The sequence below is a fragment of the Arachis stenosperma genome, chromosome 8 (assembly GCF_014773155.1).
Source record: "Arachis stenosperma cultivar V10309 chromosome 8, arast.V10309.gnm1.PFL2, whole genome shotgun sequence".
NCBI lineage: Eukaryota > Viridiplantae > Streptophyta > Magnoliopsida > Fabales > Fabaceae > Arachis > Arachis stenosperma.
In genome coordinates this window covers 1,457,018-1,482,407 of record NC_080384.1, presented here as the reverse complement: position 1 = coordinate 1,482,407, position 25,390 = coordinate 1,457,018, and the positions used below count along the sequence as shown (strand labels likewise).

General features: G+C 32.3%; 2 protein-coding genes across 3 annotated transcripts; both read left to right on the top strand.

Moving 5' to 3' along the window:
- The first annotated feature begins 358 nt into the window (after nt 1-358).
- LOC130946638 (transcription factor bHLH110-like) lies at nt 359-4,194 on the top strand. Of its 2 annotated transcripts, none has more exons than XM_057875451.1 (7): nt 359-655; nt 800-1,388; nt 2,216-2,356; nt 2,504-2,564; nt 3,319-3,384; nt 3,597-3,659; nt 3,739-4,194. In XM_057875451.1, the coding sequence occupies exons 1-7, from the start codon at nt 558-560 to the stop codon at nt 3,837-3,839; spliced, it is 1,119 nt and encodes a 372-aa protein (XP_057731434.1). In that variant the 5' UTR covers nt 359-557; the 3' UTR covers nt 3,840-4,194. The 2 variants fall into 2 exon arrangements, with proteins under 2 accessions (XP_057731434.1, XP_057731433.1); XM_057875450.1 differs by having other exon boundaries at nt 2,504-2,569.
- Nucleotides 4,195-17,898: 13,704 nt separating this feature from the next.
- Nucleotides 17,899-20,994, top strand: LOC130946927 (bifunctional nuclease 1-like). Its single transcript, XM_057875826.1, has 11 exons — nt 17,899-18,263; nt 18,373-18,704; nt 18,813-18,983; nt 19,107-19,156; nt 19,289-19,345; nt 19,451-19,516; nt 19,628-19,702; nt 20,018-20,136; nt 20,292-20,383; nt 20,587-20,641; nt 20,717-20,994. The coding sequence occupies exons 2-11, from the start codon at nt 18,404-18,406 to the stop codon at nt 20,730-20,732; spliced, it is 1,002 nt and encodes a 333-aa protein (XP_057731809.1). The 5' UTR covers nt 17,899-18,263; nt 18,373-18,403; the 3' UTR covers nt 20,733-20,994.
- Nucleotides 20,995-25,390: the final 4,396 nt, after the last annotated feature.

The following is a 25,390-nucleotide window of genomic DNA, read 5'->3' as shown; positions in this document are numbered from 1 at the left end:
AAAAATCATTTAGTATTTATGCAGACTAAATAATGGCCAGAACATACTAAAAATTGTTATCCCAAAAATTTCTCATATAAAATATTAAAATGGCACTAATTATTTAATTAGTTGAATAATGAAAAAAGGTTGGGTGGTGGCCGGCTAATGAAGACATAAAGGACAAAACTATATACTACTTAATTAGTAATTAATTTATTATAGGGTCGAAAGCAAAGCTGCAAGGTGCAAGAGGGAAAGGGGGAAAAAGTAGTGAAGTTGAAAATTGAATAATTAAAAGTCAGAGAGAAGTATGGGGTATAGATGCTACTACAGCTACTCATGACCCTCTCTTCCTTCCTTTTCAAGGATACTTTACTGTGACAAACGAAACAAAGAAAGAGTAAAGAAAGGGTATGTGTTAGTGACTTAGTTCCGATATCCATTGATGAGAACTAACACATACAGTGCGTGCCAGATTCCCTTCATCTATCTATCTCAGTGATGAGAATATATATCCTTGGGATTTTCAATCACCTTAATTATTCCTTTTAAGACCACCCATTATTGTCATTAATATGGAATCTCCAAATCTCCATCAACATCCTTCTTCATCTTCCTCATCATCATCATATGGATCCACCACCCACCATTCTTGGACTCCAAATATCACTTTGTAAGTAGTAGTAGTAGTCCATGCTATTCTTACTTATATATTACACAACATCAATGAATGAATGCATCATGCATCTAGTTAGGGCTTTTAATTTGTCCATATTCTAATCGGATTATTATATCTTGTGAATGTGTTATTGAACAGCCACATCCAAGAAGATAACAATAATAATATTAATATTGGGGTCCCTCTCATCCAAGATCATCACCATCAACCAAGCTGCTTAAGCTTAAACACCACCAACCACATCACTATTAATCATAATATGCTAAACTCTCATACACCTCCTCCTCCTTCTTCAACCGTCGAATTCTCAACACACGATGATGACAAGCTCTTGCTCAAGACGTTTTTCTCTGCACAAGATTTCTACTCCAATAACAATACTACTTTCTGTGAAGTACCTTCTAGTAGTAGACGAAACTTTAGTCACATTTATCCCACCATAAATATCTCTAATAATATCAACAACCACTCATCACCATCACCGTCATCTTCTAGTAATAATATGACCTCCCACTCCTTGGATCTACCAGCTTTCATGACAACTACCACTCATGGTGGCGGTGCTGCTGCACATCAACAAGTAGATCTTGGTCTTGCTACATTTTCCGACAACCACCTTTCTTTTCATCTTGATCATCATCATAGCCACCACCACCGCCCTACTCACGCCTCCTCGCCGCCCTGTAGTAACTCTACTACTTCCACTACTGCTAATAATAACAGTCATGTAAGTTTGTTATTTTTCTCTTCCTTCTTTTCATTTCTTTAACTTGGAAGTTGTAATTACATATTCATTATTAGATGGCATGCATAACCATTATTCTCGCTCTTGACTCAATCAGTTAGTTAGTTAGTTCAGTTAATTAGTATGCTTAGGTAGCTTATTCACTCCATGAACTCAAATTGAAGTGATGATGTGAGTTGTTCCTTGTTCACTTCATTTAGATCATTACTTGTCCTTAAAACAATTAAGTTGTCATCAATACTCGGCAAGGTATGTATACATAAAAATACTGTGTATATATTAAAAATCAATCATTATGTATTTATGTATTAATATATACATATATTGTTTAAGTTATTTTTATTATGTATTTTGTATTCTAATGTATTCTATATACGAATAATTGATTTAGTAGCGGATTTTATATTACCATGATGAACAGCTTCAAACAAAAACAAATCCAATGATAGTTTCTTATGCTACTAACAAATTTTATTACAAGGCTTCAGAAATAAAAAGGAAGACGAAGAAGAGAGAATATACTAATTCATGAAGTTGACTATAGAGGCAGCGCATAAGTTTTTGAAACAGAAAAAAATAAAAAGGAAAAGCAGAAAGCCTTTAATTTTTCTCGCTACACTACTAGAGTTAGTATACCCTTAATAGCTTTAAAAACTGGACATATCTCTTTAGTGAAAAATTATCTTCTTTTTCTTTTGCTATGTCTTCTCTTAATCTTTTCTTTATCCTTTTCCTTCTTGAAAAAGACTTGCCCAGTGGCCACTACAATAATAATAATTATTCGGCTTTTTCTTTTCTTGCATATGTAGCCATCACAATACTTCGTTTCCAATGGCACTGTGGACACAAAGAGACCCTGCACTTCGATAATGGACACAAAGGCTTCTCAATCTCTAACAGCATCCAAGAAATCACGATCCGAATCGCGCCCCTCATGCCCTCCCTTTAAGGTGCCTTGTGCACTGTTAGCAATATTACTACATTATTATTGATTAGCGCAGGATTATTGGGTTTACTTTAGCTAATTAAGATTATGTATGTGTGTAACTTGATTGGTGGTTTAATTTGTTGTTTGAAATATATAATGAATTGTTCAGGTTAGGAAAGAGAAATTAGGAGATAGGATTGCGGCTCTTCAACAGTTGGTGGCTCCTTTTGGTAAGGTAAAGTGCTTGCTTCACAATCATCATCATGAGTAGTTCGTAGTTCTTCAAATTGCATGTTGTGTAGCTAGGGTGCAGTAATTTATTAGGAAAAAACTTAGATTCAGCCATTTTCATATGGAAAATGATAAAAATATTAAAATGATAATTTAGTCAAATATATAAAATTATTTAATGATTTTTAATTAGAATCATTTTAATTATGGTAATTATGATATTTTTAAAAATTATTGTTAAAATTAAAGTAATATTTTAATAAAAAATAATACTTAAAATAAGTGTTATCAAAATATATATATAAAAAAATAGGAGTATTATAAACTCAACAGATTTTGTAATTTATAGTCATTAATTAATTATTATTAATATTTTTAACGGTGTGAGATTACATCTAATAATGATGTGAGATTGCAAATAATTTTAATTTTAATATTTATATAATTATCATAATCATAATATAATTATACTAAAATTTATCTCTTAATTATCAATTTCATGTGAAAATAATCTCATCTAAATCTAAACCTATAGTTATTTGTAATGAACAATCCTTTAAATCAGTACTATTCATTGATGAGACAATAAGTATATGTATTAATTTATGACGAGTTTTAATTAACTTCTTGTTATATATGAGGATTATTTGCTGTGCATTGAAAAAATCATTGGTAGCATTGCATTGGCAAAGAGAGAGAAGCAAGCGTGCAATAATATATAGTTTTGGACTAATGTTGATATATAATTTGCAGACAGACACAGCATCCGTACTTATGGAAGCAATCGGATACATAAAATTCCTTCAAAGCCAAGTAGAGGTATGTAGCCTCATAATGTTTCCCTTTTGAGACACAGACACGTACACATAGATGAATTATACCGTACTCATGTTCTTATACTAGTTGATTATTAACTATATACCTATATACATGGTGGACATTCTTTTAGTATATATTATTCATGCCCAATGTGTGTGTGTTTGCCCAATAGTAACGTAATTGGTTTTTACGAATTCTTCTTCATCGTGCAGACACTGAGCGTTCCATACATGAAGCCAACACAGAACCAAACCAACACCAGAATGATGCAAGGGGTAACAACTCTTCTATTGTTCTTTTTTTTTGAAAAAAAATTAATATAATATAATCTATAAATATGATAATATATATCAGGTTTCAGCCATAGGCGGCGGAAATGGGGAACCAAAGCAAGACCTTCGAAGTCGAGGCCTTTGTCTGGTGCCATTGTCGTGCATGTCTTACATAGCAGGTGATGCCAGCAATGACGCGTGGCAACAATCAAACTTTGGAGGAGCAACTTAGTAGTAGCTACTACGTTTTTCTTTTAATTAAAATCAAATAATAATCATAATTATCAGTATTATTCTGGTTTCAGATAAATTCTAAGCAAAAGCAAATCTAATTCATCCGTTTTTTTAATGGGGCAAACTTGGTCTTCTCTCACAAGGAGGTTAATATGGTTGGCCAAGTTTGCTCCATTAAAACATCATGTACCATTAATTTTATACGATTCCATATGCATTTTGCCAGTTTTTTTTTTTTTTGTTTCTTTTATTTTAAACTTCAATTTTACAGCCACGTTTACTTTATCCATCAAGTGATGAATTTGACTACAAGTTTATGTACATTTTCGATGGTAAAATGTGTTGTATATTTGTGTTCTTATGTTTCAAACTTAATCTCACATATGACACTACTAGCAAATATAAAAGTCTTTATATGTTAGCGTGGAATATTTGTGACCAAAAGAAATAAAAAAATGTGCTAATGGACCTTAATTAGTAGCATGTTAGGCATGTGTTTGTACCTTATATTGGTTGGCAAATTAATTTCGTTGGAAAATAATTAGAGCTTGATGGCAACAATGATGGATGCAATTTCGGAATTATAAAAGGAAGCAAGCAATACCACACATATACTCTGACACAATAACAACAAGGCAATCTAAGTCTTCATGCATATTAACAAGTTTTGCTTGCAATAATTTAATTAAGAAGAAGAATTAATTTGCTCAGTATTCTAAAAATATCCGTGTGGATTATAATTTTTATGATTCACCTCTAATTTTAGAGAATTTTTTCCAAAAAGTCATTTTATTATTTACGGATAGGACGATAATAAATTTGTAAGGACAATGAGTAATATGATTTATGATAAATTTCTTCTAATATTCTTTTAAGAGAAATTTTATATGGTCACTATTTTTTTATAATTTTGGTTATTATTTTGCTATTATAAGTATTAAATTATCATTTATGCGTGTAAATTCTAAAAAAATATTAGTACAAATTACATTGATTTATGTGTGTAAATTTTGGTAAATATATGTATAAATTATTTATTTTTTGTGTACAAATATTTATAAATAGGGGTGCAAATTATTAGTGTTAAGTGCTTGTCTAAAATGAGGGTAAATCACACAAACAAACTAAAGTAACTCTTTATATAAATTGAATCAACTAAATTCAATTTACGTTTTTTCAATGTAAATTAAATCAGTTGGATTTGATTTACTATATATGCTAAATCAATAATAAATCAAACTAATTTGATTCGATTTACTACTGAACAATACATATATAGTAAATCGAATTAGCTTTATTTGATTTACTAAATTTACCACTTGTATTAGTAGTAAATTGAATAATTTATTCGATTTACTAATATTATAGTATATACATATTGAATCGAATCCAATTACATTAAAATATAAAAAATAATTTAGGACATACTCGTAACAAAAATCAAAATAGAACATTAGCGTAATTTTAAAATTGAAATGGTTTATTAGTGTGTTTTATCCTAGAATATGTATAAAAACTCCACAAAATATGGGTGCAAATTGTATTAATTTATAGATATAAATTTTAATAAATATTGGTGCAATTTTTATTGATTCTTATGTGTAAATACCTATAAATATAGGTATAAATTATTGCTGACCAAATAAAAACAAAAAATAATAAATTTTAATGATTTTCTAATATTTCTCTTCTTTTTAATCTATATGTCTAAAAAAATTTATTTATATTTAAAATAACTAAAAATATTATTTTAAAAGTCTATTTTCTAAAAAAATGTGCATATGTGTAGGTTTTACGTGAAATTTACAAGAGCGATATGATACATGTGCTTGTGATTATTAGTATACCAAACATTAGCCTTGAGTATTTCTAATTATAAGAAATTTTTGGATTTTTATACGCTTGAATCTTACATCATTGATTAATTAACAAGAAAGTAATAGAATCAATAGAATGAATAGTAACTATATAGCATATTAGCATGGAATCGTAGCTAGGAAGCTAATTAAGAATTTCTAGTTTCATATGTTACTGATGAGTACCTTGACATAGATCGCAAACATTTTGCATGTTTTTCGGGTACAGAAGAACCAAGGTTGATTTCACCTGAAAATCAGTGTTTGCACGTCTCACATTGTTTAGATTTCATTATATATTATTTTGTATCCAACAATAATGATTATTCAATCTAGCTATGCGTATATTTTTTATAATAAATACTATTTTGATATTAATATTTTCTTAACAATTAAATATATATTTTTTATTTTGTTAACTAAAAAATAATTTATATACATAATTAATTAATAATAATTATATTTTTATACATATGTAAGTGTTTGATATATAAATAATATTTTTTATAATTATTTTGGTAGTTGATATTAATGGAGTTAACTCATGCATTAAGTTTTGGAGGGTTTCTATATATATGCATACACTACAGAACTTTATTCTACTCTTTATTTCCATCCAAAATTAAAGTTGCTGAATATATGCTGGACTTAATTAAAATATGCAAACTATAGAACTCATAATGATATAGTATTATTTTTATTGTGAGAATTAAAAGTTTCTTTCTAATGAAATAATTTTAAAGAAAGCAAATATATGTTTCGTTTAATTGAGAAAAACCCCAGAACCATCAATTTTAATTATAATTGTGTTAAATATATCCTAAAATTAGTCATTATAAAAAAATATATATTAAAATATAAATATATTAAAAATAAATTAAACTATATATGTATTTATATATAAATATATAATTTTATACATGAGACGAAATTTAAATACCTGATAATTATTTAAACAGACTAATAAACTAACCACTAGTAGACCAACCGATTTAATTAATGGAAGCCTAGTTTTTTTTTTTTTTTCTCACGGTATCTCCCAACCCGGCAGGCCAAGGACTAATTCACCGCGATACTGAGCTCCATTTAAGGGTTTGTCGCTGGACAATGGGTTGCGGCATGCACAAGACGGAATTCAAACCCCCGACACTTGCTTAAGCGGATTAGTGAGCTAACTACTAGACCAACCCAACTTGGTTAATGGAAGCCTAGTTAATTCCGACTGTTTTTGGTCATGGTTAGCTCGGAGCAGAGCCCAAGTATTCCAAACACCAAAGACATAAATCATGATCCACATAAGAAAGCCAAAGGCCCAATAATGCTCAAACTGTGCTGGATCAAACCGAACCGACCCAATCTCACATTCCACCATATGTTGATACTTTAATATAATAATATCTGTAGCCTGCATGATTTGTATACTTATCCATTTTAGTTTTACTCCAAAAAAAAAAAAAATAGAAAAGGAAAACAAAACTTATCCATTTGATGTGACGCGGTTGTGCACGTGGCAGCGATGAGATGATGTTAATCTCGTCAGGGCGCCCGCAAGTTCACCATCGGTGACGCCGCATCATATTGGCCGGGCTGGCCGATGCTTCTATAACATGAAAAGACGTTAATGCCATTCCAGATAGAGCTATTTATTATTTTGATTAACTTGGTCCTTCAGGATATTTATCTCATTCTCGTTTTCATCGGTTCTTCCAAATTATGAAATCCATGGGTACCCAGTAACGAGAAAAAAAATACTATATGTATTTTAAAATTAGTTAGTATATATATATACTAACTAATTAAATAATTAAAAAATTAATTATTAAGAAATTTAAACTTTTGTAATTAAATAAGTAAATTTATTTACAGTAATATAATACTTTTTATATAAAATTTTAAATATATATTTTTAATAAATAATAGCTAATTATTTAAATATATATACGTATGTGTATATATATATAAAAATGTAGTATTATTATATATTACATATTATTGTTTAATAAAATATTTTAAATTAATATTATTAAAATATAATATTTAGCATATTTTCTACTTCTATTTTTACTTCTACTTTCTTTTTAAAAAAGTACTTCTTTTAACCGTATAAACGAAAAAACATTAGTTAGGTACATTCGACCTGTCTTATGACTTATGTGTAAGGCACTAATGCAGTAAGGCTATGGAAAAAGACGTTTTTTTCCTTTTTTTTTTTTTTTTTACTATAATTGGGTTCTTATATTGAACTTTTGCTTGTATTTATTTTAACTAAAAATATATTTCTTAGCCAATTTTTATTGCAATAAATTTTTGAAAGGAACATGAAAATAAATCTTAGCATAAATTATTTTTTTTTTTTACTATAATTGGGTTCTTATATTGAACTTTTGCTTGTATTTATTTTAGCTAAAAATATATTTCTTAGCCAATTTTTATTGCAATAAATTTTTGAAAGTAACATGAAAATAAATCTTAGCATAAATTATTTAGATAAATTGATTGAGATTTGAGAATCAAATTATGCAGATATTCTAAATTGAATTTTGTTACATACATACTTCGTTTGACTCTCTATGTAAATCGAATAAACTTATTCAATGTAAAGTTGATTCGATTTATTAATGCGGATGATTGATATTTCTCACTTTTAAGTTAATTATCATTAATTTTAAAACATAAATATTAATAAAAAAATATCCTCATTTGAATCAGAGGCTGAGCTAGAAATTTTTTTTGGAGGGACCAACATAAAAAATATAAGTTAAAAAAAAATTAAAAAGGGATTAAACTAAAAAATTAGAGACTTATACATACACCTTATTAATTTGGGGGGCCATTGCCCCCCTTGCTTATAACGTGGCTCCGCCACTAGTTTGAATTCAAATAAAATATCAAAAAAACTAAAATAAATAAGAATAAAAATTCAAATTTTGTGTTTTAGTTCAAATTCCAAAAAAATTATAATTTTACAAACTTATAAATTCAAAACGAAACAATAAACAATTTCTAAAAAATTCGTTAAAAATAATCCTTTGATTTATTAACATCTAAAAAATTATTATTGAGACTTTTGATGTTGAAAAAATTGATCTAAAGTATAGCCCTTAAAGATAACATAGAAATTAAAATTTAAATTTTTTCAGAGTCAGAAATAATAGCTATATTTATACAATATGTAATTTGTGAGATAATTAAAATATTATACTAATTAAATTAGTTTAATAATCTCCACAATATTATCCCATATTGTATAAATATTTATAAAATAATAATTTAATCCAAATTTGAGTTAGAAATAACGTCATCAAAGTATTTATCTACACTTAATTTAACAAATTAAATGATAATTTAATTAATATAATATTTTAATGATCTCATAAATTAAATATTGTATAAATATATTTGATCTTTTAATATTGTATAACTATCTATTATTTCTGATTCTGCAAAAAATTCAAATTTTATTTCTAATACTGTCTTGGAGAACTATACTTTATATTAATATTTTTAATATCAAAATTTTCGATAATAATTCTTTAGATGTTAATAAGTCAAAGAATATTTTTAACGAATTTTTAGAAATCGTTTATTATTTCGTTTTGAATTTATAAGTTTGTAAAAATGTAGATTTTATAGAATTTGAACTAAAATATAAAATTTGAATTTCTATTCTTATTTGTTTGATATGTTGATATTTTATTTGAATCCAAATGAAAAGTATTTTTTTATTGACATTTATGTTTTAAAGTTAAGCGTCATTAACTTAAAAGTGAGAAATGTCAGTAATCTGTATTAATAGTAAATCAAATACAATTGATTTAATTTACATTATAAAAAAGTGTAAATCTAATGTAGTTGATTCGATTTACAAAAAGTGTAAAAAAAACATACATATAACTAAATTCAATTTAGAACATCTGTATAATTTTGATTCTCAATCAATATATAATTTACTCTAAATTTTAGGCACGTGCAAAGAAATACCTAGCACTAATTAATTTGATAAGTAAGGGTTAAATACTTTTTTCGTCCCTAAAGTCTTAGGTCAAAATTAAAATCTTTTTTGACCTATTTTTCTTATTAAAATCATTATCAACATTACAAAACGTTATAAAATCATCATTTTATCTATAAACAACATTTTTAGATGATTTTGCCCTTAAAAAAATCCTTTTCCTCACCACTAACCTCCAACCCCTTCATCATCTTCATCATCACCGAGCGTCTCACCTCTTTCTCTCTCTTTGCCCTAAACTCCTACTCTCCCTCACTACTAACCCCATTCATCTTCTTATTACCATCACCATTATCACAAAAACAAAGATTGAATCACACATATAAATTAAAGAATCACAAAATAAAGAGACTTCATTTAGTAGAAGCTTTTTTAAGAGCTTGAACCATAGGCGGTTATTGCTGCTATCGGAGGAGGAGCCACAACATATGGTGGCGGCTGCGAACGACGCGGTGGAGGAGGGAGACGTCGACGACAAAGCCGATCCGGTCTTCAGTTTGCCCAAAGATGCGGTAGTCGTTGAAGAGAGTTCCACGATGGAATTGAATAACAAATTGGAAGCGCTTCCTGAGAAGAAGGTTACGGGATTGAGAAATGAGGGAACGACGGGGAGGAGGCTACAAAAAGGGATGCCAACAGAGAAAAAAACAAAAGGGTTTTGGCTAAGACATAGTACTATCTGTGAAAGAGGAGAAGATGTGGTTAACTTGGTCAAAATAACAATTTGTTATTTCTTGAATTTCAGCCAAATTTTCGCTGCCTTTTTTCTTCTTTTTACTTGATTTCTTAGATTTCAATTTGTTCTTCATTCTTTTATTTTTTCTAATTTTCTTTCTTTTGTATCATTTTTCTTTTATTTATTTTCTCTTTATCTCTATTGTTGTTGTTGATTTTGGGCAGAGTTAAGGTTAGACATGTGATAGTTTTGTTACAGTAAGAGAAGAAATAGTCAAGACAGTGGTGTGATGGAGGTGGAAGGAGTGTTGAGGGTGGGGAGTAAATAGCAGAGGTAAAAAATAGAAGGAGGAGATACTATGATTTCAATTCTCTTCCCTTGCTCTCTTTCTCTCTTATTGGCTCATCCTTTTTTATTTTTTATTTTTTTAATTTTTAAAGAATATATACATAAATTCTTCCTTTTTAATTTATGTTATTGTTAATTTTGTGATAGTTACTATTGATGGATTGATGATTTATTTTGTGGTTATGACGTAGCGATGGTGATGATGATGCAGAGGTTAGTGGTGAGTGGGGAGAGAGTTCTTTATTGTTGTTTAAGAGTAAAATTGTTCAAAAAATATTGTTTATGGATAAAAGGATGATTTTCATAAGAAACAAAGGTTGGGGATGATTTTGATTTTGTCCCAAGAGTTTAGGGACGAAAAAAAGTACTTAATCCAATGAGTTATGTTGTTTGCAACCTTTACAGTTAATTTTAGGTTAACTATAATTTTAAAGGTGTTCAAAATTCAGCCCAGATCAAAGGTATATTTTGTTGGATTTAGAATTATTATTTTTATCCTTTATTATTTTTAGGTCGATTCGAGTTATGTTTTTAGCCTCCCGGCCGAAAGTTATTCTTTATAATAAAAATATATATTTTAGAATAAAATTATTAATATCATATTATACTTTTATACTTCAATTAATATGTTTTATATTATCGGTATTAATTTTGTTTTAAAATAATTTATTTTAGTATAAATATGATATAATATTTATTAAATTTAATTTTTAAAAGTAAAATTTTATTACTTTAATATATAAAATTAAAAAAAATTGTATATATTAATTTTATTTCGAATTGACTCATTTTTTTTTTGTTGACAATCGACTCATTTTAATCCGTTTTATTTAGGATCAGGTCAAAATAAACTCGGTAATTTTTTTGTTCCAAATTTGAATTTTATTAAGCTTGACCCAGCTCGACTATGAACACTCCAAAATTACATCAAGTCTTTGAACATCTTCTTGGGAAAAATGACATTTGCTACTGGATAGAGGATATAAAAATCGTGTGAATGCTAGTAGTATGGTTATATAGTGCAAGATTAGTGACATACATTGTCTTTTTCTTGGTCTCAAACAATGGGAAAAAAATGAGAGGATATATTCTCTTTTTCTATTAATATCCAATTTATTGTCATTTTTTTTATATTGAATTATCAAGTGTATTTTTTTTCTGAAAAAATGACTTAAATTATGTGTTATATACTGTTGTGAATTTTTATAAAATATTACAAGAAAAACGCTAAGTATTGTTGGATTCATCAAATAAATTTACCGATAGTTAATTTATCGTCGTCTTGGGGTTGATAGTATAAATATTACCAAAAACTGTTTACCGATGGGTTATTTTCGTCCGACGCTAATTACCGACAGATTTTACGTCGGTTTTTTCAATAGATTTGTCAAAATTGAGTTGATGATTACCGTTGGATTAATCCGACGATAACTTTAGCGCCATTTCATGTGTTTAGGCGCGAAGTTATTGTCAGATTTATCCGTCGGTAATCATTTTTATTTTTATTTTTTTGGCACAGTTAAGTCAAAATTAGTAGTCAAATTAAAATTCTTGTTAACAAAATTATTAGGAGAATCCTAAAATGATCATAATTATTTTATTAAAAATAAATGGTCTGAACGTAATAAAATGTCATAGAAGTAGAATACAATGAAGTAGACAAATAAAAAAATAAATCCCTAAACTATACATACAGATCCCGGCAATCGTCACCGTTGTCGTCGTCGTTAGGGTCCCCTACTAAGGCAGCGGAGTAGGTGCTGACGTTGGTGCCTCACCAACGGCATCTACTGGTTGTACACCTCCATCTGCTCTCACAAACGATCTAGTTGCTCTAACTTCTCCGTCAGGTCCGAGCTGATGAAATGACTCCTCCCTCGCACGCAAGAAGGTCGTTGTACCTCTTCTTTAACTGCTTCGCTTGTTGGTGAACCTTCTGTGTTAGCTTCTGCACCTCCTCTCTCAAGTCGATAACTTCTTGGGGATCGGTAAGGCTGGTGGAAGAGGTAGATGGAGATAAAGCCGCTAACGCGGAGGAGAAGAGGCCACTGAAAAGGAACGATCCCAACCCAAAGTGACAATTTTTGTGGAGTTCAGAGGCGGTCTCATGTCAAACCCTATCAGAATCTACCGTTGAGATCTCGGAGTCAGCTTTGTCGTTCCCACTAGGTGGCTGATACTGCTAGGTCGCGGCCTCCAACCTCTGTGTGTAATCCTCCTGTGTCACACATAGGATAACAGTTAATTGACTTTAAACCAAATAAATTTGAAACTTGGAATTAATTTAAACTCACATAATGGGCGGCAGACCACTTGTTAGCAAATCTTTCCTTGTTGGCTTTCAAAGTATGTGTATACTTGAAGGTCTCTTTGCCAGTGTCGTCTCACGATCCAACGACTTAGACTACAAATTATATTAACCAATAAAATAAGTCAAAAAATTAAACAACTAATTCAAGTAACAACTAAAAAATTAAACATTACCAATCTACTTACGAGTCCGCTCTTCGTCTTCGTGAAGGTCGCCGATCCACTCGTATACTTTGACGACCTGGGCAAAGCTCTGTTAATGATGTTCGTCAGATGATGACGCTTGAACCCCTCATCATTTCTAAAATGGGCCTCCAATTTCTTCTTGATGGATGGACGGATCCATCTCATTAGGTGGTCACGCCTTAACGAATGTCATTCATCATCTGTTGAATTCGTTTAGTTGCATGTGGTTGTAGATCTTCTTGATCATGAGAGATTATGTTCCGTATCCCATATGAATTTGAACTGCACAAAAGTGATTCAACAATATTATTTAGTCGGGATAAAATGCAGTTTAAATACAGTTAATTACTTCAACATTATTGGGTTTTTACCGTCCACTTCTGAAACCACTGCTCTCTGGTCTCAATCGAGATCGTTTTGTACCTCAGTTGCGGGTGGTCGTACATATACTTAATGACCTTAGAGATCTCTTGTGTGCAAGCATTATTGTTTAGTGCAAACCTATCAAAGAAAAAACTTAACATTAACAAACAGATATAAACACATTAACTTAATATTAACAAACTTAAGATTAAAAAATTGTATGTACTCACACTTGCATGTCATCGGATCAAATCCTCAATCGGATGACAGGCGGTGGTGGAAGAACATCCTGCTAGGAGCACTAGAGAAATCACCCACCGCGGTATCTGTCACTGGATCTATAAGAGGCATAGCAAAGGGATACACGTAGTTCGGGTTTGGGACCATGATAAACTGTTGGTTTCTTGGACCTGCCTGTGACATCACATGGGGTCGACGGGATAGTCGGGGTAGAGGGCGATGACTGAACAGTCTCTGGAGATTCAGTGGAAGCCCTCCCTCTACCACGACCACGAGACCCATTTGATCTACCTCTGCTTTCTATCGTCATGTCTACAAAGAGAATATATTATTAACACTAATTAGCATATATTAACTACACGAATCATTCAACAAAACTCTCTGAAAAAATTGGACATAACCTCTCCTAAAATTATACATATATCTACATTTACAGTTCTCACAAATTCAATTTATCACAATCCACAACATCATTTAACACTCATTTAATTTCATAAGAATTAAACTTAATTAAACAAGAAGTCTTCATGATTCAAATCCAAAGCAATAAGATGTGATATGCATAAATCCAATACAAAAGTAATATGCAAAACTTTAAATATGAAATAAATTAAACTATTTATTCTTAATTAGAATCAAGTTAACATAATCAAATATAATAAAATGTGACATATAAGACCCTAAAACTCAGCTACCTACTCCTATATAACAACACAACGGAATTCACCTTTAACATGGGAGACATCTAACATAAAATCATAAAATATATTCAATCTGTTTTCAAAGTCTAATCTCTTCCTAAATTATCTTTATTGATATGAAAATAGCTCTGGTTTCAAAATTTAATCTCTTAATATAATTAGATAGTAAACAAGCATGTTAATGACACTATCATACCAACATATGATTTTGCACATAAAAAACTAACATGGAAGACTAATTTCATGCCAAAATAACAAGCTATATTTACCTTACATAATCTTTTACAATGAAGTTTTAAACTTTTATATACACTATAATATTTGCTTTAATCTAAGTTATTCTTTTATGATCATTTTTCAAGAGATTGATTGCAGCTTTTAGGACGAGTTCTTGACCATAAGAATCACCTTAACAATCGAATGTGCTTTTCTTTTTTAAATGAACAATCCAATTTGTTAGTTATCTTTCAAACAAAACTAAGAATAAAAATAGACATAAAAGCCATAGATAGCTTGAAATGTTGATTTTTAAGAGTGGAAATAAGAACAGGACATAACCTCTTTCAATAAGAAAATTAATTCAGTCTTTGATAGTATTATAATCAATAGTCAGCAACATAACTAAATCAATAATTATTAGCAAGCTTTTCATTCAATAAATTTAAGTCTCCCGTTTAACAAATTGGCATATCCAAGTCTCATCATAAATTAATAAGCATACAATTAGTCAATTATATTACATACATAGCATCATAAGAGATCAGAGCTCATAGCACACACATAAAATTAACTAATTATTTTTAGCTAAATCATTCTGAACACATGACAAATAAACCAAGTTAACAAAATCAAATTTTTTTTATGAAAAAAGGTTAAAAACGGAACAAAACTTAAGCAAGAAAAAATTACCTAACCTAGACTTCGCAAACGACGACGAAGCTGGACCTGACAGCGGATGACAAAGCTGGCAACGTGAAGAACGGCGGCTGCAATAGAGGCTAGAATTTGCAACGGCGGCTACAATGGAGACGTTACCAAGCTCAGTGTGAGGAGACGGCGGTAAGAAGGGCAGGCGGTGGTGTGGTTGACGGTGCAGCGGGGAGAGGAGGTGGCTAGAGAGAGAAAGGGAGAAGAGAGGTTAGAGAGAGAGAGAGAGTGAGTGGATTTCAAATTGAAGGAGGTGAGGATTCGTGCTTTGAATTTTAGGGCTCATTACTGTCGGATTTACCGGCGATAAATCCGACAGTAACCCATTGCTAGTCACCAAAATGTAGCGTTTCACTAAAAGTGTCTACTGTCAAATGTTTTCGACGGTAAATTCTCTACAAAAATTTGCACGGTAATTATTTGACATGACGAACCCCACACCAAAATCGTCAGTGAATCTATCGGTAAAGCCGATGCTAATGTACAACGTTAAATCCGACAATACTCGACGTTTTTCTTATAATGCTAAACTCATTGATATTTTATCTTTTCATATTAAAATAAGATTTTGTTAACAGATGTTCTAATGACACATTTTAAAGATACTATAAAAAGAAATAATTTATTAAAACTTATTGAAAAGATAAATATTTTTACATTTTCAAATACATTGATATATATATATATATATATATATATATATATATATTTAAAAAGTGTGCCCTTAGAATACATGATAACTAAAACTATTAAAATAATATTTTTTACAAAATGTAATTAAGGTTATCAATAGCTTAGAGAATAAAAGTTGAATCTAGGACCACTTTTTAATTTAGTCACAAAAACATATTGAAATCTTAGATGCTGCAATATCTACTAAACTGATTATACAAGTGACATTTTATTTTTATCTCATAAAAACCGAGTAAAAAACAAAGCGTGGAAGAAAAAACTTGCACCACCATATATTCTGGTTCAATCAGATAATACAGTGTGACCTACTTCCAATCTCCACCACAATAATGATAGAATTTTTACTATAATTTTTCAAAATTACATGCACCAATTCTATAGGATTCTTTCTAATCATATTAAGGAACACACAAGCTTCTAATCAAGCTTGTAACTACTAAGCTATCTAGCTTAGATTTTAATACTAAGTACTCTTCCAACTTAACATAAAGAATCTCTCAGACTCGTGACAAAATAAAAAATACATCAAAAGAATCTAACATATTTAGTGACTTTTTTTCTAAATGTATTTTTTTCCGTACTTCACATATTTGTTTTTTTCCATAAAAACAAAAATAAATTAAAAAAAACATATTTAATGAACAAAATAAAAAAAACATAAATGTAGTAAGAATGCTCTAAAAAAAACTAACATTTGTGCTTTCGCTCTGTCTTCGACTTTTAACTAAATGTCCTTTTTGTATAAGTATATTACTTCCAAAACTTAAACTGCCTTTTGTGACAATTTCTGAACTTCAAAAACTGAAAATGTGATAGCATTATAGCAACAGAAAGAAATAATAGAGGTGGTCCAAAATGACACGGAAATAATATTGCAGCAATAGAGGATCATAGATAAAAATATAATGTTCTTGCTATTCCTTTTTTTACTTTTTATTAGTAGTACCTTATTTTTGGTTATACTCACCAAATTAACACCATTACTCCAAAAAAATTATTCTTTTTCCTTCATCCTATTTGATAATAACGTTGGTACCAAAGATGAAAACACTCGATTTTTGTCATCTATATCCGAAATGGTGCAGCTGCCCCACATATCATCAATGAATGACTTTCATGAGGTTTATTTGGTGTGATAGAAGTTTAGTCCAAGTTATTAGTCTATACCAAAACTGAGATGCACTAATAGCACTAATAATGGCTATATTTATGCCATTAAATTATTAAATTGGATCTTCACAATAATACATCCATTAAATTAAAATTTGAACTTTTAAACTCAACTAAATATATATTTATCATCATAAAAAATAATATTAATATTATTGTTTTTTGAACTCAATTAATAACGTTTTATCTTTTTATAATTAAATTTTTTATTATAAAATATTAATAACATTTTATACTATCGCTATAATATAAAATATTAAAATAATCACATATCTTTTATTTCACGTTAAAATTATTCATACATAAACCATTTATTGCTATCCAATCATTCCCATAATGTAAAATTTTATCCGTAAAAGCAAATTGAAAAATAAAATTGAGGTTGGCGCGAACTACTAGAAGACAAGAAACCCAGTTCAGTTAAGACTCAAGAGAGAGAGAGAGGAAAAGGACGTAGGAGGGTAGAATAGTGATTTCATATTTTACTATGAGATTATGCTGAAGCTGATGCATGCGGTGGATCCATGCTTGCTTAGTAAGATTTATTTATTGATTATTGATTTGGGATCCTTCTCTCACTCTCCCTCAACACACACGAAGAAGAATCTCTTATCCTCTCTTATATCCCCCTTTTTTCTGAGCCCTATTCATCACTTCAATTCGATTCAATTCAATTCAATTCCTTTCCTTCTTTTCACTCTCAGATCTCAATTCGTCTTTTCACTTTCCACCTTGATCTGATCAGACATGTACTAATAATACACATATAATTAATTTCCCCTTCTGAATTCACAAACCTATTTAACCTGATTCTTCATTCTTCTTGCGTTGATCGGTGACTGAATCATCTTCTGATCCTAAAGCTTTCACACTTCAGACTTCGAGTTCGAGGTGCGTTTTGCTTTTAAATTTAATTAATAATCATTCAACATGCTTATAAACGGGTTATGCAAGTTTTAGATCACGATGGCTAAAAAAGTTTGTGAATTTTTTGGTGAAGGTTGTGAGAATATATATATTATAAAGGTAGAATGGGTTCTTTGAATCTGAAGGGACCGGTTGTGATCCCCACTGTTCGTGCCAAAGTAGCAGGGCTCTGCAGTGTTCCTTTAATTGGACCAATGAAGGCTAAGTGTATTCGAACTGAATTTTGGGGACTCAGGTGTAGCAGAGATAAGGCCACTGTTCTTTCTTTCCATATAAACATGCGAAAGTGCAAGAGCAAGACTGTGCATTGCAGTTTCAACTCACCTTCAAATGGGAGCGGAAGTACGGCTGAGAATTTTGATGAAAAGGATGAAGATTATGTTAACTCTAGCGTGGTTGAAGCTGGTATGTTCAGCTTAGCTGATTCAATATATGATGATGCGTTGTGTGGTCAAACATTGTTTCTTGTTTTGCTTTTGTGAAATAGATTTGTTCTGTGAATTTTGTGTGTAGTTGAGGTGAGGAGTGGAGCAGATGGTTTCATGATCAAAATGAGGGATGGTAGGCACTTAAGATGCATCCATAACAGTCCTCATGGAGGGCTTCTTCCAGATTATGCCCCTCATCCTGCTATTGTGTTGAAGATGGAGGATGGGACTGGTTTACTTCTTCCTATTATTGTTTGTATGCCTCTTACTCCTTATGATCTTATGTGTCTATTGTGTCATATACGTTTATTTCTTGATTCTTGATGATTTGATGTCTATCCCATTGTAAATGTGTTGTATGGTACATCTTTGTTTGCAGTGGAGATGCCAAGTGTCTTGCTAATGGCAGCCTTACGCAATGTTCATATAGTATGTCGTCTTTGTCAGTTATATTTGTTACTTTGCCTCCATCCGATACTTGTTCATGATGTGTTATTAACCAACATTTTGCTTGTATGTGATATATACGCATTCATACTGGTTCTTTGGTTGGTTTTTCAGGCTAGACCTACTTTATATCAAGTAGTGAAGGAGATGATTGACAAGATGGGATACGAAGTATGATTGTCTTTGTACTCTGTCTCTCATTCTTAAATCCTTATCTGGTTATATTATGATATTTTTATCAGGTTCTCACCAAGTATAATTTTTTGTTTAATGCAGGTTAGAGCTGTTAGAGTCACTAAGAGAGTTCATGAGGCATATTTTGCTCAGTTATATATTTCCAAGGTATTTTAAAAGACCACACCACACACACACACACAAAAAAAAAAAAAAAGGAGAGGGGGAATACATCCACCTGAAAGTATTGCATGACAATATGACTTATATTTGGAATAGGTTGGAAATGATTCAGAATGTATGAGCTTTGACCTTCGACCTTCAGATGCTATCAACATTGCTGTGAGATGCAAGGTAAATGTTTATAAATTTAATCATATGAATAAATCATCATCTGTAACATTCGGTATTCTCCTAAGCATTGCTTCTTGTAATTCAATTTTTTGCCTTGGCTGATGTGTGAAAAACTTAGTATCTTTCTGGAAAGGTTGAAAATTTTATTTCTGAAAGTAGCATAGTTGTTGAACCAAGTTTCATATGACCAGGATTTGCTGTTAGAGTGAAGTGGTACACGCTGCCCATTGTTAAACCTGGAACTGTTAAAGTTATATTAGTTTGTGCCTTATTTAAACTTATTTTAGAGATTTCACCATTCCATAAATATTGTAGGTGCCAATACAAGTCAACAAGTACTTGGCATACAGTGATGGGATGAGAGTAATCGAATCAGGCAAACTATCAACACAATCTCCTGGTTCAGATGGCCCATTGTTTACTGAACTGGACCGGTAGGTTTTTGAAGATGATTCATTATAAGGAAAATTGGGCATTATGACTTGTCTATAATATGCAGAATTTCTGTCAAGAAACCTTAAAATAGTTCACATTTCTAACACACTCCATTATGGAAGACAAGTATTAACTAAAAGCAACATAATTGCAGGCCAAGTGGTAAGCCTTGTACTGAAACCAAAGAATTCAATCTTTTGCACAACATGTTGAAAGCTGTTGTTGAAGAGCGTTATCAGGATGCTGGTAAATGTCTTGTCTCATTATTTCTGTATCCCTAAAGTTTAAAATGCTCTGTGAATCCAGTTAGGTTCTATAGTTAGGTGATTTTGCCTTGGTACACTACATGCATCAGATTGACAAGGTCACATTTCTTTATGTACAACGGCTGGTGGTTATACTCACTAATGTTTCTACTATTACATTTCATGTTTCTGGTGCAACTGCAGCTTTATGGAGGGACAAACTTAATCAACTTAGGGCTGGGAAAAACACAAATAAAAGGTATGAAACTTATTTCATGTGACATATATATGTTGGCAACCTCTGATATACGTTGACTAACTTGTTTTGTTGCAGATCCTGGACACTTTAAATTGTATATTCAATCCAACATTAGAATGGCAATGCAATTGATAGAGCACATGGTTGAAGTACCTATCCAATCTTCTGCCGACACAAGTTTAATATCTTTGTAAATATTTGTACATACTATATATATAAATAATAAACATTAATGTTAATGCAACATCAGAACTTCATCGCTACTTGTTTCAATCGTTATGAGCTGTTAGTATGTATTGTGATTTGTGGACAATTGCCACTATGAGTAACCCAAGTACTATTTTTAGTGATTATTCAAACTTTAAATGGTAACTCAATGAATAACTAATATTAATATATGATTGTTCTGTACTAAGCCTAAGGTCCATAAAGCAATCAAATGATCTGTCACTCGGAAGATCGTCTCTTTTAACTCGGAATCTGAGACATTAAAGTACAATCTCGACAATCAAGGAAAATGCACGAATAATTGAAATTAAACCATATCAAAAGCTATTTAATTTTGAGCAATGACAATTAAAAAAGTGCATAGTTATACATTATTTTTATATTGACTATCCTTTGTCTTTATTAATGAAATAATCATAACAAAGAGATGGTCAGCCAACGTTCTCCTAGGGTTTCTATTGAGGAAATTGATCTTGTTGAACGTAGCACAAAAAAAGTGAAGAATCGAGAGGAAGTTGATCTAAATCAATCAGGAGTTGGCACGGAGGTGGCGGAAAAATCACAAGATAGTCCGAAGGTGTCTTACAAGGAATCCTTATTGACGACGCCAGATAAAGGCGTGGAGATGATTGATGATCTTTCTTTTGATATTGAAGAAGATGAACCTGTCCCTGAGTATCGCTGGTATAAAGAAGAAGGCCATATGAAGGAAAAATCCTTCTACCCGTGCCCGGTCATTCAAGTCACAAAAGAAGAATTTGATAAATGGTGTAAACCTTGCATGTTTTAATTGTCAAAGTTCTTGGGAAGCGAGTAGAATTGGATTTCATGGAACAACGTCTGAATTGTGATTGGACTACGAAAGGTAAGATTAATGTTATTGATATGGATAGTGATTATTTCCTTATTCATTTTTCAAATGAAGAAGATTACTCCCATGCTCTTACTGGTGGCCTTTGGATGATCGCTGGACACTATTTAATTGTTCAACAATGGAGACCTTTCTTCTTATCTTCAGAGCACATTGTGAGGAAGATAGCTGCATGGATCTGAATTCCTAATTTACCTATTGAATTATATAATCATCGGTTCCTCTAGCGAGTAGGTTCGGCTATTGAAACTGTTTCGAGGGTTATTTGAAATGTTGATTTGAGCCTGAACGTGAGGTTCAGACCCCTTTGTGATGGCAGCATCTGACTTCTTGATGCAGAGATGGCGCCTATCCGAGTTCCTCGTGAGGAGGTGGGGGTGGTACCTACAAGAGACTCTGATGCTTAAGTTAGCAAGGATTTTAAGCAGGTTTTTAGTAGATTAGAACGTGAGTTATACCTGGGGGGTGTCAATGTATTTATAGTAGAGTTTGATGACCTCTCTGGTAGCGGTAGTTCTATCTTATCTTATATCTTGGGAGTTGGCTGGAGCCTATCTTTTTGGTCATTGCTTTCTAGAAGCAGTGACCTCGTCGCGCTGGGTACGCGGAGTTTTGGGCTCCCCAGTCGGTATCTAATTTCTTCCAAGAGGTCGGGTAGAGGACGAAGGGCCCTCCCCTGAGGTCGGCCCTTTTATCCTTATTGAACCTGGCCTTATTCTTGGGTTAGGGTATGAACAGTGCCCCTACTCGAGTCCCGGTCTTTTCATAAGTCATGCTCGAGCATTCACGACTTTTGTTTGTCAGACGTTTCTTTTCTAAATAGGTCGGGCAACCGGCTTTTTGTTGGTTTGAAAATTTAAACGTTACTTTGTTTTAAATGCGGGGCTGGATTGGCGCGATAGTTTCCTTAATTCTTGCGTGCGCTTTAAAGCTTAGTTATTGGGCTCGTTATTCTTTGCCGTTTATAAAAGCTTTGGCGCATCTTCTTCCTCTTCTTTTCTTCATTTCTGGACCCTTCCTTTCTTTTCATGTCTTTTTGTGAAACTATTTTTTATCTTCGATTTATCTTTGCTTCCTAGTTTTTCTCTAAGATATTCTCTTTCTTGGATTCTCCTTTTGTTCGTGATATCACTGCTTGACGCGCATTTGGAACATTTCACGATGTCGTCGTTTGGCGCACCTTTCCTTCTTCGTCTTCCTTCCAGGTGAGTGTTTTTGGTGGCTTTCGCATTTCTCTGCTTGCTCTAGCTGTTTGCTTTGAATGGTTTTGGTGAATGTTAGTAGCTTTTTGGTGTGCCTATTTTGATGGTGATTCACGGCACTTTCTTTGTTCTGGCTTGTTGTCTTTGGAAAATTTTGTTTTCGTTTATGCTTTTGCGAAAAAAAGGGTCTCTTTGCTTTGACTTTCTGTGAAGTGGCTGGTTTACTTTGATTGTATGTGCTGCCCCTGAAGGTGTCGCTGTAATGCTGTAATGTCTTCATTGGAGGGGCGCCTTCTGGTTTGAATGTAATTCATTTTTTAGGAAAGGGGTAGCTGATGATTTTTCAGAGTTTACCCAACCTCTTTGCCCCTGTCCGGGTTACTTGTAGTAATCTCTTTTTGGCTGTTTGTATTTGTAGGTATAACTTTATGTTTTGTAAGGTTCTAACGAAAATGTCCACCAAAGTTCCTTCTGGCCTTCGTGACTGGGTTTATTCTGTAGTCCTTTCTTGTGCTACTGTAGTGGACCGGACATCTATGTTAAAAATTGATCGTGCTACATCTATTCACTTTCTAGGTCGCTTTACAAGAATTTGTGTGGAGATTGATTTGACCAAAAAGCTTATTCCTAGGATCTCGGTTTTTGAAACTGCTTTGAATATTGAGTACGAGGGACTTCACTTAATTTGCTTCAACTGCAGCAAGTATGGACATCGATTGGACTCATGTTTGGAGCCATCAAAAACGGTGGAGAGTCCCCAAGGAGGTTTAGTTACCGAAGAGGAAGGACAGAGGCAGGCTAATCTGAATCCCGAAATTACGGGCCAATTTAGCGAGACTCAAGGGAATCAATCACATCCTGACTTTAAAAAATATAATAAGGAAGCTCCACAATTTGGGCCGTAGATGATGGTTCGACGACCATTGAAGAAAAAATATGAGAAGAAAGTGCTTAACAACAAGGGACCTTATGTTGAGGAAAAAGATTTCTCCAAATTGAAAAATAAGGATTATGCGCAAGACAAGAATAATAGAAAAGGATCCAGGTTTGATATTCTGGCAGAGGGAATCATGAAGGATACGGTTGGGTAAGAGAATCACATGGAGTGCTCTTTAAAGGAAACCATGCTAGTTGGGCTGGCCATATCTAAACCAGAAGCCCAGAAGAATAATGGGCCACCCCCAATTCCTCCCAAGAAAGTGTTGAAAGTTGGAGTGGAAAAAAAACCTGCAGGGTTCCAAAAAAGGCCATGCTATCAAACTTAGGCCCAATGTTAAAGAAAAAATTGCCAAGGCTAAGAACAAGGCCAATGAAAGCAATCTCCCCTTAGTTTATATCTCTAGAACTGAGGTGCAGAAAACCGTCTCCTCATCCACGAGTGCGGAGAGGGCGGCTATGGAAATGGCCATGCTTGAAGACATGAGGCGGCTAAATAAAGCGCAGATAGAGGAATTTGAGGCTGCTAGAATGGTGAAAGAGATGTTCGATGCTCACACTATGAGAAATGACTTCTTAAACCAGGTTCCGACGGGCATCCACGATCTGTCGTCCTCGAAGGTAAGTCTTAGGCACCATCCTTCTCTCTCGGTCACCACTCTTGATCATTCGACTGGAGATCCAGCTAAAAAAATGCAGGTTGCAGCTAATTTTGTTGCTGTCAGTTTTGTGACTCCAGCAAGTGATGAGCGGATAATTTATATGCTTTTTGGCATTGTTTTTTAGGTAGTTTTTAGTAAGTTCAAGCTACTTTCAGGGATGTTTTCATTAGTTTTTATGTTAAATTCACATTTCTGGACTTTACTATGAGTTTGTGTGTTTTTCTGTGATTTCAGGTAATTTCTGGCTGAAATTGAGGGACTTGAGCAAAACTCTGAAAAAGGCTGACAAAAGGACTGTTGATGCTATTGGAATCTGACCTCCCTGCACTCGAAATGGATTTTCTGGAGCTACAGAACTTCAAATGGCGCGCTCTCAACGGCATTGGAAAGTAGACATCCAGAGCTTTCCAGCAAGATATAATAGTCCATACTTTATTCGGAAATTGACGACGTAACTTGGCGTTTAACGCCAAGTACATGCTGCTGTCTGGAGTTAAACGCCAGAAACACGTCATGATCCGGAGTTGAACGCCCAAAACACGTTATAACTTAGAGTTCAACTCCAAGAAAAGCCTCAGCTCGTGGATAGATCAAACTCAGCCCAAGCATACACCAAGTGGGCCCCGAAAGTGGATTTATACATCAATTACTTACTCATGTAAACCCTAGTAGCTAGTCTAGTATAAATAGGATAAGTTACTATTGTATTAGACATCTTTTGACAGTTTAATCTTTTGACTTTGTAGTCTTTGATCATTCGGTCTCTTGATCATTCAGGGGGCTGGCCATTCGGCCATGCCTGAACCTTTCACTTATGTATTTTCAACGGTGGAGTTTCTGCACACCATAG

Excerpts from the sequence above, each read along its gene's own strand:
- LOC130946638 (XM_057875450.1), top strand. The coding sequence starts at position 558 with ATGGAATCTCCAAATCTCCATCAACATCCTTCTTCATCTTCCTCATCA. Across the intron at positions 656-799 it reads TGGACTCCAAATATCACTTT|CCACATCCAAGAAGATAACA; the intron begins GTAAGTAGTAGT and ends GTTATTGAACAG. Across the intron at positions 3,385-3,596 it reads TCCTTCAAAGCCAAGTAGAG|ACACTGAGCGTTCCATACAT; the intron begins GTATGTAGCCTC and ends TTCATCGTGCAG.
- LOC130946927 (XM_057875826.1), top strand. The coding sequence starts at position 18,404 with ATGGGTTCTTTGAATCTGAAGGGACCGGTTGTGATCCCCACTGTTCGT. Across the intron at positions 18,984-19,106 it reads ACTTCTTCCTATTATTGTTT|TGGAGATGCCAAGTGTCTTG; the intron begins GTATGCCTCTTA and ends CTTTGTTTGCAG. Across the intron at positions 19,157-19,288 it reads CCTTACGCAATGTTCATATA|GCTAGACCTACTTTATATCA; the intron begins GTATGTCGTCTT and ends TTGGTTTTTCAG.